This window comes from Alligator mississippiensis, chromosome 2 (assembly GCF_030867095.1).
Source record: "Alligator mississippiensis isolate rAllMis1 chromosome 2, rAllMis1, whole genome shotgun sequence".
In the NCBI taxonomy this organism is placed as follows: domain Eukaryota; kingdom Metazoa; phylum Chordata; order Crocodylia; family Alligatoridae; genus Alligator; species Alligator mississippiensis.
This window is the reverse complement of record NC_081825.1, coordinates 228,500,254-228,514,119: the sequence shown is the minus strand read 5'-3', so window position 1 is coordinate 228,514,119 and position 13,866 is coordinate 228,500,254. Positions and strand designations below refer to the sequence as shown.

General features: G+C 50.6%; 2 protein-coding genes across 6 annotated transcripts; one reads left to right on the top strand and one right to left on the bottom strand.

Annotated features, from left to right (window-relative positions):
- The first annotated feature begins 43 nt into the window (after positions 1–43).
- Positions 44–10,000, top strand: KBTBD4 (kelch repeat and BTB domain containing 4). 2 transcript variants are annotated; one of them, XM_019476756.2, is made up of 4 exons: positions 44–167; positions 5,009–5,629; positions 7,515–7,621; positions 8,216–10,000. In XM_019476756.2, exons 1-4 carry the CDS (start codon positions 149–151, stop codon positions 9,074–9,076), a joined length of 1,608 nt encoding a protein of 535 aa, XP_019332301.1. In that variant the 5' UTR covers positions 44–148; the 3' UTR covers positions 9,077–10,000. The 2 variants fall into 2 exon arrangements, with proteins under 2 accessions (XP_019332301.1, XP_006267832.3); XM_006267770.4 differs by lacking the exon at positions 44–167 and adding an exon at positions 192–394.
- PTPMT1 (protein tyrosine phosphatase mitochondrial 1) lies at positions 7,461–13,771 on the bottom strand. Of its 4 annotated transcripts, none has more exons than XR_001372726.3 (5): positions 13,507–13,771; positions 13,350–13,430; positions 12,556–12,747; positions 10,186–10,438; positions 7,461–7,832 (listed from the first exon to the last, which is right to left on the bottom strand). XR_001372726.3 is itself a non-coding variant. In XM_019476757.2 (5 exons), the coding sequence occupies exons 1-5, from the start codon at positions 13,669–13,671 to the stop codon at positions 7,828–7,830; spliced, it is 576 nt and encodes a 191-aa protein (XP_019332302.1). In that variant the 5' UTR covers positions 13,672–13,771; the 3' UTR covers positions 7,461–7,827. The 4 variants fall into 4 exon arrangements, 3 of the variants coding, with proteins under 3 accessions (XP_019332302.1, XP_019332303.1, XP_006267833.1); XM_019476757.2 differs by having other exon boundaries at positions 10,306–10,438; XM_019476758.2 differs by having other exon boundaries at positions 10,306–10,438; positions 12,663–12,747.
- Positions 13,772–13,866: the final 95 nt, after the last annotated feature.

Here is a 13,866-nt window from a genome sequence, read left to right as displayed (position 1 = left end):
AAGTGTGGGGTCCGACGCGTTTTGGCTTCCCCCGGCGGCTTCCGGTGGCGGGGCCGGAAGTGGTGGGCGCGGATCGCAGCCGTGAGGTGCCTGGCGGGGGCGGCGGCTGCTGCAGCGCTGTGGGGTTCCCCCGGGCCCGGGCGGCGGCATGAAGGGAGGGGCTGCAGGTAGGAACCCGGGGCCCACCGCCGGGTCCGCCCTTTTGTCTCCTCGGCCCCTCAGCGGGCAGCGACTGGGCGTGGGGCCGGGGCCGTCAGAGGCGAGTGCCCGGACGGGCCCGCCCGGGAGGCTCCGAGACGCCTCAGAGGGCGGCTGTTACCGAGCCTGTAGAGGCGCGGAGCTCCCGCCGCGGCCCGGAGGAGGCTGCAGCTGATGCCTGGGCCGGGAGGAAGAGGTAGGAGCGGCAGGGAGGAGTCGCAGGTGCCCCCGGCGTCGGGTCTGCAGGAGTCGGACGCTGCTGTTCCCTCGCCACCCCCCCTCCCCCCCCCCCAGCCGAGTCGTTTCTATTCAAAGGGCCGATACAAGGGCTGCCCGGAGTTGTTCTGCCCGGGGGCTTCTGCTAAGGGGCCTGGCCCCCGCAGCGCCTGGCCACCATGAAGTCATGCATCACGTGATACGGTTGGCATCCCTCCCTCCCCGCTGGCTCTTTCCAACCTGCCCTTTGCTAGGGGGGAATTGTGTGCGCGATGCCTGTACTCCTGGTATCCCCGTCACATCCAGCTCTTTACTTTTTGTTTTGGAGAAGGTAAGATTAACAAGGGGGAATCTCATGCTTTAAGATGAAGGCAAGAGGTTTGTTGCTCTTAATTCCTGGTGGAGTTTGTTCTAGAGTTGGGTACCAGCCTTTGAGAGAACTGCCTCCTGCCCCAGTGAATGCGACTTCTATTGTAGAGCATTTTATGTTAGCCAAAAGGTATTGATTCATTCGCATTCCAGAGCTTTAGGGGATCTTGTCAGGTATGTTAAGCTCAGGCTGCTGAATTTACTGAAGATAAGGTACCAAGACCTTGAACTTGAATTGCTAGGCTAGTGTAGAGGACACAGTTGTGCTTGCAGTAGCTTCCCTGCAGAGGAGGAGAGTGCTGGTGTGTTCTTTGCTTATTGAAATTTCATATGAGATGGCTTCAGGGCCAGATGTGTGACACTGCTGCAGTTCAACCAGGAAGTCACAAAGGCATATGACCGAGGCCAGGTCATCAGTGATGGGATGGAGTTGTTTTTCCAAGCCTAGATGATAGTAAGTGTTGCTTGTGAATTTAGTTTTAGCAAAGAACCCAAGAATACTTCTAACCCTCTGGACTGAGCTGAGCAATTGAATGTGAGCCTTCAACTAGAGGAGACTGCACAGTGTTTACCAACTCCTTGGGTGAAATCTTGGTCCCACTGAAGTCATTAAATAGTGTTGGATTTGGAGTAATTTAGTCTTAATGATACTGACTGTCACAGGTAGGGCTGGAAATCTAGTCTGCTGTAGTATGGAAGAGTTTAGAGCAAGTTTAAACACACTTTTTAAAAATGAGACCATGCCCTACTCTGTTGAAAGGAAACTTCTGGGGTGCTGACACTAGAATTATCCAACAGCTTAGCAGGAAGTATATGAAGGAAGAGCAAGTAGCTTTTGCCCTTCTTAACAACAGCTCCTCTTTAGAGGAGCTGTTTTGCCAACTGCTGGGATTCCACGTGTAATCTTTGTTCTGTCAGAGAGAGACTACTCTGTCATGTCACTTCTCCCTGTCAGTGGGGGAGCGCACAGATAATTGCACCTTCTTAGTTGTTATGAGTAGTTCTTTGAATATGCTTCATTATCTAATCCATCTAGGTTGGGCATGGGCTCTTCAGAATGTGCTTCATATTTGACTCTACACAAACTGCATCCCATTCTTATACCTTTGGCAAGTTTCTCATCTGAGTGATTTTAGGACTTTGATAAAGTTTTGTAGGATTTTTTTCACCCTTTTATCAGTAGAAATAAGCTCCCTCTGCATGTTGGCTCCGTATGATGCTATTAACTGTAGCCTCTGCCCCTTGCCAATATATCACATCTCAGCTTTGTTTCTTCTGTACTACCTATAGACCTTTCATAGTATCTTTAATTTGTTGGTTTCTATAACAGGGTGTGGCCTGAGGCCCTCCTCAAGCTCATTGCTGTTCTCTAGGAATGACTTCCACCTGCGTGTCATAGTGGTGCCTGGTTTGTCTTAAATCAGAAGCAGTGCTGCTGGCTCTCCTTGAAGATTCCCAACTGCTGCAATATGGACTCTAACCTTTTCATAATCCTGAACATCTGTGTATATCATTACTCTGTATGTGTCTTGAGCTTCTCCGATTGAAGGTTCCCAACCAGGATGCCTGTGTATCCATGCTCCACTGGGCTGCCACTGTTGCATGCTCAGGTGCCTCTAAGAAAAGCCTTAAGGTCATTATTCTGGGTCATCTTTTCTAGGATGAAGCCCCCTAGTTCTCTCCAGGATGTATCCTCTGGGTCCTGCTGTCCTTGGTCCTGGGTGGTAAAGCACTCTATTAACATCTGCTGCTGGGTCAGCAGGGCTCATTGAACCTCAGCTTGTAACTGCCATCTCAGTGTTTCCTCTGTCGTATTCTGTTGCCCCTGATCACATGGAGCAGCAGGTCCCGATTCTTTTAGGCCTATTCTAGGGGTGCACCGATAAAGGTTTTTTGGGCTGATACCAATGGCCAATATCAGCCAATACTGAACGAATTGCCAGCATGCAGCCTGGCAGCTTGGCGAATAGCATCCAGCTGGTATGTCTGTTGGGGAGGGAAGGGGTGGAGGGGGGGCAGATTGAAGCCCCTGCAGTGAGTGAGGTAGTGGGGATGAGGCAGGGGCAGGTGCTGTCTAGCCAGGGAGGGGTGCAGGACAGAGTTGTGTGGCTTATCTGGGGGTGGGGGGGATCCCACCACTACACACATCCCTGGGGGAGCCATGGGGGGCATGTGGCTCCCAGTTCTGTGTGTGGGGCGAGGGTGGGTTGCCGCTACGGGCTGGGGCTGGGGGCATGCCAGGCTCTCCCTGGTGTGGGGGCTGGGCCAGGGCCGTGCTTGGGGCAGGCAGTGGCGGCATGGGGGGGGTGTGGGGTGGGCTACAGCCACCCCAGCATTCGCCATAGCCCCCCTCCCAGCGCCACTGCTGCCTGCCCCGAGCACTGCCCCAACCCAACCTCCCCACTGGGAAGAGCCCAGTGCTGCCCTCGGCCCCAGCCTGCAGCAGCAGCCCACCTTCACCCCACGCACAAATCTGGGGAGCAGATGCCCCCCACAGCTCCCCCAGGATGCGTGTAGCGGTGGGATCTGCCCTCTCTTCCCATGCCCTCTGGATAAGCCTCTCGCAGCTCCATCCTGCACCCCTCTCTGACTGGGCAGTACTTGCCCCAGCCCCACTCCCTTCCTCACTGCAGGGGCCTCAATCTGCCACCACCACCATTTCTGTTCCCTCCCTCTGCGCCTTCCCCCACAACAGACTTACCAGCCAGATGCTGCTCTGTAAGCTGCTGCAATGGCCTTGTGCATGCTGAGGCTGCATGTATGCATGCAGCATTTATCGGCAACATTGTTGGCCACATCAGCCAAAAAAAGCTGATTTCTGATAATATCAAGTTTCCTTTTATTGGTGCTGCTACAACATGGTGCTGCCTCTGGCCTGTTCCCTCTCTGTTTCTCATTATTTGGCAGTATCAGCCTATTGTTGAGCCAGTAAATGTAAGATCTGTTCCATCCTTGGGTTCTTGTATTCCAGAAGTTTCTCCAACTGCACATTTTCTATCACGCTAATGTGATAGGGCATGTCTTGAGGCCCTAGGGCTCACTGCTGCTCCCTTGGACCAATCTCAGCCTCCTACCCACCCAATTGCCCAGATGCTTAACGAACTTGTTTGCTACATTTTGATGTTACTGTTTGGTATAGGCCTTCAGTTCCATCAGGGGGTAGTCACTCTGTGCACATCTCCACTGTTGGACCATAGGGCCCCTTGGCCCTCACTAGCTTCTGCCTTCTCTCTGGCAGTTCATTCATTCACCCTCCAAATCATTCAAACAGGTCCCTTGCCAGTACAGTCCAAATGGCTTATTCCAAAGTAATCTCAAAGGCTCACTCCCCCCCAAACAAGGAAACTAGACCCTAAATTAGGAGAACTGTCCACACAGTTCATTTGTCCCAAGTAGTGATGGAAAGACTCAAAAGTCTGTTCAGTCCTGCCAGGCTTCCAAACTGCAACCTGCCTGCTCCCCTTCCATCTGCCCAATGCCCTTGGCTTGGGTGCCTGTTGTCAAGTTGCCTCCAAAATCAATTAATCTTTGCTGGGCTTATCCCAGCTCTAGTCCTTCCTCAGACCTTCTCTGTTGCTTTTGAGCTTTCCCTTTCTTAGACCTTGGATACTGTGTGGTGAGTAGGCCTGGGTACGGGCCAAATTGTCACAACTTTAGCCAGCAGGAAGTCCCTCTTCCTTCTGCTATCAGGGCCCTTCTACCAAGCTCTGGCAGGAGCCAGGCCCCAAGACCTACTCCTTGTAGCTGCTGCAACTGGCTCTTAACAGCCTAGACCCCTTTTCCTCCATCTTATTGTAATGAAGCCAGGAGCTTCCATTATTGCTTCAAATCCACCTGGTGGTTGGGAATGTATTGTAGAGAGTCATGTTGTAAGTTGCTGGATACTTGTCCTTGTGTATGAGAGGTCTCTTGCTGCATTTCTCTGAGTCACTGAGATGAAAGGGAAAAGAGAACTATGCCTGCCATTTCCAGAAGCTAGGATATTGGGATTGCACTCTGATACTAGTGCTACAAGGAGAGCCATGGCTTGACTTTAACCTGGTTTTAATTACACTGCTTTCACATTTGCCTTGGCCTTTAGAGGCTCTGCAACTCAGGTAGAAGTATAAAGAACCAAATTTATACTTAGGCTGCAGTTTGCTGGCTTACCGACCAGTCTTACTAGCTTTTGGAATTGCACAAGCTCCTTTTCAGGAGGAGTTTTACTGCCATTGTTGTTTTACAGATTACTGGAGGTCAGATCTGTGCAGCAATATGGACTCATCGGAGGAGACTGGGGGTTCCTCCACAGAAGAGAACTACTTTGTGAACTACACCTTCACTGACCGATCTCACTCAGGCCGTGTGGCCCAGGGCATTATGAAGCTGTGCCTGGAGGATGAGCTCTTTGCTGATGTCACAATATCGGTGGAAGGCAAAGAATTCCAGCTGCACCGGCTTGTCCTCTCAGCTCAGAGCTGCTTCTTTCGTTCCATGTTCACTTCTAATCTCAAGGAGGCCCACAACCGGGTGATTGAGCTGCAAGACGTTAGTGAGAGTGTCTTCCAGCTTCTTGTGGACTATATTTACCATGGAACAGTAAAGCTGAGGGCAGAGGAGCTACAGGAGATGTATGAAGTGGCAGACATGTACCAGCTGACTGCCCTTTTTGAGGAGTGCTCCCGTTTCCTAGCCCGCACAGTGCAGGTGAGAAACTGTCTGCAGGTCATGTGGCTGGCAGACCAACACAGTGACATGGAGCTCTACACAGCTGCCAAGCACTGTGCCAAGTCACACTTGTCACAGCTTCAGGACACAGAAGAGTTTCTTCACTTACCTCTCCGCCTCCTGACAGACATCCTCACAGGTAAGGGGCTTCTGAGAGCAGCCAGGGTGCAGATAGAGAATTGGGCTGTCTGTCTGAGAGGTTTACAAGGGGTACCTGAACAGACAGGGTGGCTTTGAAGAACTGTAGCAAAAGCCTGAAAACCATGCTAGGATAGAGGGTCCTGTCTTTTCATCTTATTCAGAGGCTGAAGAAAGCAGAAGGATGTTCAGCAAGAAAATGTCCCAACATGACTTAAAGAAACATTAGTACCTCAGCTGACAATGAAGCATCCAGTCTACACAGCACATTTATCTACAAGTTGATGGTAATAGGTAGGGGTGCACTGATAAAGATTTTCTTGGCTGATACCAATGATCAATTATTAACCAGCTATATCAGCCAATACCAATCTGATAGCCAATTTACAAAAATGCAGCCTTGAAGTTTGGAGAGCAGCCTCCTGGCAGTTAGTCTGTGGGGGGGAAGGGAGTGGGGCAGGGACAGGTGCCACCCAGCCGAGGTGGTGAATGCGACTCGGTGAGCAGCTCATCGCGGCGGGGGTGGAGGCGGCTGCTGCTCTGCATACCATCAGAGAGGCATGGGGGGCATGTACCCCCCAGATTTGTGTGCGGGGCGGAGGTGGGCTGCCCACTGCAGGCTTAGGGCCAGGGGCTGCACTAGATTCTTCCCAGTGAAGAGGTTGGGCCAGGGCTGTACTTGGAGCGGGTGGTGGCAGCACTGGGAGGGGTGGCTATGGGGTGGGCTATAGCCCCCTGCCGCAACCCACCCAGCCCTGGCCCAGCCACAGAACTGAGCTGCTTGTAGCCTCCTGCTGTGAGCAGCCCCACCCCTACATGGCTCTGCCCAAGATTGCGGCTCTGTCCAGGCTGGCATTGTCCTGGAGCAGCTCCCCACACAGCCATGTGCCCTGCCAGCACTGCTTGGGCCAGTCTCCATGGAGACCCTGGCCCTGCACTGTCACATCCCCATGGCTCTTGGGGTCTCCATGGAGACTGACTGTAGTGATGTGGGCAGGGGCTTCTGGGAAATGGAGTCTGGCCGCCAGACATATCCACCATTTTCCCCATCTCCTGTATAGGCCTTCCATTTGGTCAGAGGGCAGTCACTCTAGGTGCCTCTTTTCTGTTAGATCACAGGGCCCTTGGCCCTCATTAGCTCCTGCCTTCTCACTGGGACTTCATCCACCCTTGCAATAGGTCAAAAAGGCTCATTAACCAGAATCATCCAAAAGGCATGCCTGCCAAAGTAGTCCAGCTGGCTAGCTTACCCAAATTAAGCTAGCCCCCAACTAGGAAAAACAATATATGCTGTTCAGTTGTTCCAAATAGTGGCAAAACTCTTGAGAGCCCACTCAGTTTTCTAACTGCAGCTCCCCTTATAGCCCCTTGCCTCTCAGTTTAAGTTCCTCTTGTCAGGTTGCCTCCAAGCTTGGTCAGTTTTGCCTAGACTTATTCCAGCTCAGGCCTTTCCTTAGGCCTCCTCTGTCACTTCTGGGCTTTCTCCAGGACTACTTGCCACTGCAGTTTCCAGAGCCTAACTTATCTCAGCTTTAGCCAGTAAGAGCTCCTCACCTTTCTGCCAGACCATGGCAGGAACTAGGTTTATATAACCCCAAGGGATTGCCTCTTCCAGCTGGCCCAGTCTGTCTCTATAAACGTCCATACCCGTTTTCCTTTATCTCTGTAATGGGGACAGGACCTCCTGTGACAGCAAGTAGATATGATACAGATGTCTATTTGTACCTTTTGGTCTTACCTGTCAGGTTCTGTGGTTTTATTCTTCCCACAATGGTAGGAATTATTTGTCCTGGGAAAGGGTTATATGAGAGAGCAGTCAATAAGCTTGCATCTTGAGAAATAGTCATTTTATTGTAAATTCATTTTTGTGTCTCTGAAAACCACAGATGGTGTTCCATGTTCTCAGAATCCAACAGTTTCCATAGACACCTGGATCAACTTCAACAAAGAGGAGCGGGCAGGCTTCTTAGAGACGTTGCAATCCAGTCTGAAGGTATCTATCTTGGGGTTAGTGCAGTCCTGTGCTGTTTTGGTTCCAGACCTGCTGAGGAAGGTCCTTCTGCCTTCATCTGTGACTTCTGGCACGTTTGAATAAGTTGTGACTTCACTGCCAGGAACACTTTTGTTGCCTTAAATGGAAACTCCACATGCCAACAGTGGCCTTAATTTTTGGGGTTGTTTTTGCCAGATGTTAGTGGTCTAACCTAGATTTATAGCAAAGGGAGAGTAACTTAGGTTGACATTCTCCTTTCTATAGTTCTGCTCCCTGAATGTTGTGATGAGATTAAACTGCAGCCTGGGTTCGTAAATTGAGGGCCAGTCATCTGCTCATTATGTGAGGTCAGAGATAAATATGACTTCTAGGAAAGGCATGAGGCTTGGCATGTGGAAGTTCTTGGATCCTACATTCTATGGCAAGGTAAGATAAGGATCAGGTAGCAGTCCACACAGACTCCCAGCTGGGCCCTAGAACTCTTGAAAAGAACTGGGGCCTTTGGACATCCTTAAGATTTTACATTTGTGTAAGCAGATCCCCTACCTGGATTCATTCCAACAAGCAGCTGACAAAAATCATTCTCTTTCTCAGGTGATTGGGGAAAATGTTCACATCTACCTGATTGGAAAGGAGTCATCTCGTACACATTCGCTTGCTGTTTCTCTGCACTGTGCTGATGATGATTCCATAAGTGTCAGTGGCCAGAATAGCCTATGTCACCAGATCACTGCAGCCTGCAAGCATGGCAGCGACCTATATGTTGTAGGTGGCTCCATTCCACGGCGCATGTGGAAATGTAACAATGCCACCATAGACTGGGAATGGTGTGCCCCTTTGCCCCGTGACCGGCTCCAGCACACCCTGGTCTCTGTGCCAAGTAAGGACGCTATCTATTCGCTAGGGGGGAAAACGCTGCAGGACACGCTTTCCAATGCTGTTATATACTACAGGGTGCGAGACAACGTGTGGACAGAGACCAGCCAGCTGGAAGTAGCTGTCTCTGGGGCTGCAGGGGTAAACCTCAATGGTGTCATTTACCTGCTGGGTGGAGAGGAGAATGACCTAGACTTCTTTACCAAGCCCTCCCGACTCATTCAGTGTTATGACACCAACACAGAGAAATGCCATGTGAAGCCCTATGTGTTACCCTTTGCAGGCCGCATGCATGCTGCTGTACACAAGGACCTGGTGTTCATTGTTGCAGAAGGGGACTCACTGCTATGCTATAATCCCCTACTGGATAGCTTCACTCGGCTGTGTCTGCCCGACGCTTGGAGCTCAGTACCATCCCTCTGGAAAATTGCCAGTTGTAATGGCAGCATATATGTCTTTCGAGATCGCTACAAAAAGGGAGATGCCAATACTTTCAAACTCAATCCAGCCACCTCTGTGGTTACAGTCACCAGTGGCATCAAAGTGCTGCTCACTAACTTGCAATTTGTGCTGGCTTGAGGAGGATCAGCCCAGTGACAGGAAAATGAGGACATTCAAAAAGCAGCTGAAGTACCCAACCCCTTAGCAGCTGCCCCAGCAAGACCACAGAATCCTATACATCTTTTTAGCCCTGCTCTGTGTCCTGGCTGTGGGGTTGTTCCCTCACCTAGCACTCCAAGTTGACTTGCTGCATAGTAAATTCCAGACAGATTAAATGCTATTACTGTGGCCCCTGGATATAAAGCTGCTTGGGTTTCCAAAGCTCGGACTGCAGCAAATAATATTCCTTAGGTCTGGAGCTAGCCCCTACCAGCAGGTTCTATAGCTAGCTGACAAATCCCTTCTTGATACAGCCTTTCCATGTAATAATCTTGGAGAGAGAGGTAGTTAGCTGTTAGTCTGAAGTCACAGCAGGATGGCACCTTTTAGACTTTTGTAGGCAAGGGCCTACTGTCAGATGTGTCGTGTCATAGCTGTTACTTACAGAAGCTTATGCATTTCTGAACAAGTTAGTCTAATCTTGGAGGTTATATTTTGGAGTGGACCCTCTGTAACTTCTTAAAAAAAGTCTCTATTTGAATGGGAACTAGATTATGAATGTTCCCCACCAGTGCTGCAGGCCTTTAGGCCATAGGCACTATGGAGCTTACGGCAGACAGAATTCAGAGAGGGGCCCAAAGTGTCTTACTCTACCATGTTGTACAGGAGTTGTAATAGATGTGGGGAACCTGTTTGCTGCTATTTTGTCAACTACAGACAGAGGGAAACTATTTTTATGCCATTGTTGGTCCTCCTGCCCTTGTACTGAGGGATCCTACCCTGCTGTTGTTATACAGAGTATTATGCTGGTGTAAGATGGAACAATCCTTTTCCTACCAGCCTGTCTCCTGGCATTGTAGTCTCTTCCACAAGAGTCTGAATAAAGGTCTATAGTGGGATGCATGTGGACTCTGCTGTCAGTGGTAACGTGCACCGTTTATGACATAGCTCTGTCACCTGTAGAGACAGTGCTAAACTTACAGGTGCCCTGAAATAACTGGGGGGGAAGGGAAGACGAACAGAAAACACTGGACAACTAATAGATTATGCATTATAATGACATGGAGTTGGGAAGAACCTAAACTCACCATTACAAGAATGAGTTAAAGAAGTTCTTTACTGGTGGCTGAGAAGCATGACTCTTATTCACTAAGATTCAAAGTTGTTTGGGGGGAGTCAGAAGGTGGTCTCTTATGGCTTTTGCTCACTTTGTGAAGCTGTCCCAGCAATCACAAGCTTGTGAAATCTCTCCAAGACCTGGACCTGTTTGTGGCGGATGAGGATGTGGGGACGGATCTTTGCAATGGCTTCTATTGCTTCTTGAGGGCTCCAGTTGTGCACCTGGAAAAGCAGAGTTCTATAAATGAGAAGCCACCCAGTTCATTGTTGGTTAGTACAGGCTTCTACTGGGGAGCTTCCCTCAAGAAAACAGGCTTGAAACGCATGTGCTCCTTGTGCCCCTGAGACACTCAACTCTTAACGTGAACTTGAGAAAATATTCCCTTACCCAAAAGAAATTGGTAGGAACCTGGGGTTCCATTTCTCCCCTCAAGCTTCCATAGCATCGCAGGTAGTTTTGTCCTAATCCCAGCTTTACTCAGCTGGATGTCCTTTCCTCAAACAAGTGAAACTGCTTGTGCTCAGACTGCTGCTAATGCAGTACTTGAAGGGAGGACTTCCCAGCTAATATCTAGAAATATTAACAGCTGCATGCACACCTTTACAACCAGGGCTATGCAGTTATGAATCTTCATCCAACTGAACTGTTAACTGTTCAGTTTTGTATGGTTGAGTTAACTTTCTTCATGCGTTAAGTAGACCATTATAGAACTACTAGCCAATTGCCCATCAGGAATGGCTTTGTGCCTTCCCTGCCCCAATAGCAGTGCAGTGCTGACCTCACCCCCCCCTGCTCCTCCCCTCCTTTCTGGAATGCTCTTGTAGCACTGATTGGTTGTTTCAGTCAGCATTGTGACTGGATACTGAGACAACCAATCAGAGTGCGAATAAAGCATTATAGACAGACAGGCAGACTAAGGCTTTTATATGAGAATTCCAGTTACTGCCTGATAAGCTTCCCTTCTGTCTCAGCTCTGAAGATTTCTTTTTTGTTTTCTTCAAACTCTGTGTGCTCAGACTTGGTGATCCAGCCACCCTGATCCATAAGGGAGGCAGAGCTAGTCACAGGCTTCTGTTACAAGAATTACGGAGTAGCCAGAGAATTCCAGATTAGAATAACAGCTCCTTGAGGAGCTATTCAGAAAGTAGCCACAGGTACCACATTATGTCATTTAAGGCTTAGGAAGTTCAGTGAAGCAGTTTCTACTCCTGCACATAATCAGAAAACACCATTTTTAGTGTTCATGCTGTGCAGGGGAATGATAATCAGACAAGCTGTGTAAGATGACAGTGACATTGTCATTTTGCTAGCCAGTAAGTACTAGCTTGTCACTGTCTTGAGGGCAGGGGAAGTTGAATACCAGAAGCTTCCTCCCAGGATAATGTCCGTGCGCACTGAGAGGAAAACTGGAATACAGGCAGTCCTCAGACTTACAACACAATTGGTTCCTGAAAACCATGTCTTAAGTCGGAACATTGCAACTTGGAACAGATTTTCCCATAGGAAACAGTGTTATAAATGGAGGATTGGTTCCTAAACCAAGGCCCAATACCCTATTTTCACCAAAAATAACGCAGAATGTTGTACTCAATCAAATACGGATGAGTAATATAGCTACATTTATGTATTTATATTGTAAATAGCAATCATTGATTTGGAAGGACTTTTTTGAGGAGACTTTACTGGATGTTTTGAAGGGCTCTTGGCTGCAGGTTTTTCTGGAGTCTTGTCTGCTTTCTTAAAGAAAATGTCCAAGGAAGTTTGGACATATGTTCTCTAGGGAGATGGGTGCTGCAGCGAACTTGATCGCTGGCGTAGCTTGGCGTCAGATCAAGTGTTGTCAAGTCAAAACTAAGGACAAAGTTGAAACGGTGTCAATTTATAAAGGTTGTAAGTGTGAAACGTTGTAACTCAAAGCATTGTAAATCAAGGACTGCCTATATTAAAGATCTCTTGTATATCAGTTCCACAAGCAGAAGTTTCACTTGTTCATTTACCCTGTGCTTGTCCCTCTCTACAAGAGTAAAGGGGGGTTGACTGGTGAAAAGCCCATCCCCTGTGAGGAGGAGAGCTGGTCACATGTTCTGAAGTCCCCTCTTTTCTCAAATGGTCACAGACCAGGCTCAGTAAAACTGTAAACTCTTATACAACTTTAATACATATTTCATGCTGAGTAAAACCCCTGTTGTCTATGCAGTAGTTTCTTGGGCCTTGTACTCAGCTGAATTTCTTCACTAGAAACAGCTTGTGCAGAACAGTACAGCACAGCATCACAGCCCTTTACCTGCCCAGAGCTGCTTACAAAAATATGCTCTTTTTGGTATAAACACCTCCTTACTTGAATTAAATATGCTGCTACCATGGTGGCACTGCGTGACCGGCCTGCCTTACAGTGCACATAAACACTGTTACCACATTCTTGGTGTTTCAGGACAAATTCAACACCTTTCTGCAGATTTTCAAGTGTGGGGACTCCAGTCAGGTCCACTGTGCTGAGACGCAGTTGCTCTACTCCCATGGCCTCCCATTCCTGAAGCAGAAACTGGATTAAATCAGTCACTAGGGGAGGCAGGGGTGGGGGAGGTTTTTGACAACAGGAAAATACAGGACCTGTGCATGGACATGGGGGGGGGGGGGGGGGGGGGGAAGAGAAAGAAGAAATGCCCTGCTCTCCAATGGCCCTTGCCAGTAGTACACCACAGTAGAGTCAAAACTCCTGGGTGAAAAAGGGGAAGTGAAGGTGACTGCAAGAGAGCAACTGGGTGCTGCATGCCACAGCTGCAAGCCACCACAGCAGCAGCAGTGCCCTACCTTTGCTGGCCAGGCAGGACACCCAGCTTCCCACCCCTGGGAACGCAGAGCAAAGGCCAGCTGGCAATGAGGGCAGTACCAGCCATGTGTTCCGGTGGGGGCCAGGCCCCTACAGGGTGGAAGGGCCTTGCCACCACGCTCCTGTGGGGAGAGCAGCTCCTGCCGGCCGGGTGGGGGAGGGTGGTTCCAGGCTGGCAGGCACCGGCTGTGCGATGGGGACTCCCATCCAGGGCTCAAGCCAGGCTGACCATGCTTAGCTTCAGGGAGCCCGCGCGTGCCCTGCCCCAGACGCAGGCGTCCGGCCCGGCCCGCGCCGCTCACCCGCGCCGAGCAGCAGAGGAAGCGGGTCTCGTAGTCCTCGTTGAGGGTCAGCACGGCGCGCACATTCTCCTCCTGCACCAGCTGCACGGGGGGACACGGTCAGCTCGGGCCCGGCAGCCCCTGCCCCTGCCCCTGCCCCTGCCCCTGCCTGCCTTACCCGGGAGCTCCGCGCACGCAGCGGCAGCGCGCCCAGCAGCACGGTGCGGTCGATGCGGTGGAAGCCGGGCCGGTGGCGCAGGGGCAGCCGCTCCCGCGCCAGTGTGTACAGCAGCGTCGGGTAGAAGAGCAGCCGCGCGACCCCCGCGCCCAGCTCCAGCCCCATGGCGGGGCCAGGCCGCACCGCACCACGACGCCGCGGGTGAAGCGGGGCTCGCGCCAGGCTCACGGCGCGGAGTGGGAGGGGCGCAGCAAATTAGCTGAGCGGCTGCCAGTATGCGAAGGGCGGGCGGAAGGAGCCGGAGGGGCGCGCGGTGGTTCGGTCCGTGTGTGCACCTCCCCCTCCGGCCCGCTATGGTTC

Coding starts and splice junctions, on each gene's coding strand:
- KBTBD4 (XM_006267770.4), top strand. CDS start 373: ATGCCTGGGCCGGGAGGAAGAG. Junction 5,630..7,514: donor CCTGACAGACATCCTCACAG/GTAAGGGGCTTC, acceptor TGAAAACCACAG/ATGGTGTTCCATGTTCTCAG. Junction 7,622..8,215: donor CGTTGCAATCCAGTCTGAAG/GTATCTATCTTG, acceptor TCTCTTTCTCAG/GTGATTGGGGAAAATGTTCA.
- PTPMT1 (XM_006267771.3), bottom strand. CDS start 13,671: ATGGGGCTGGAGCTGGGCGCGGGGGTCGCGCGGCTGCTCTTCTACCCG. Junction 12,748..13,349: donor TCCTCTGCTGCTCGGCGCGG/GTGAGCGGCGCG, acceptor TTTCTGCTTCAG/GAATGGGAGGCCATGGGAGT. Junction 10,439..12,555: donor TAGCAGCATATTTAATTCAA/GTAAGGAGGTGT, acceptor CTGCTTTTCCAG/GTGCACAACTGGAGCCCTCA.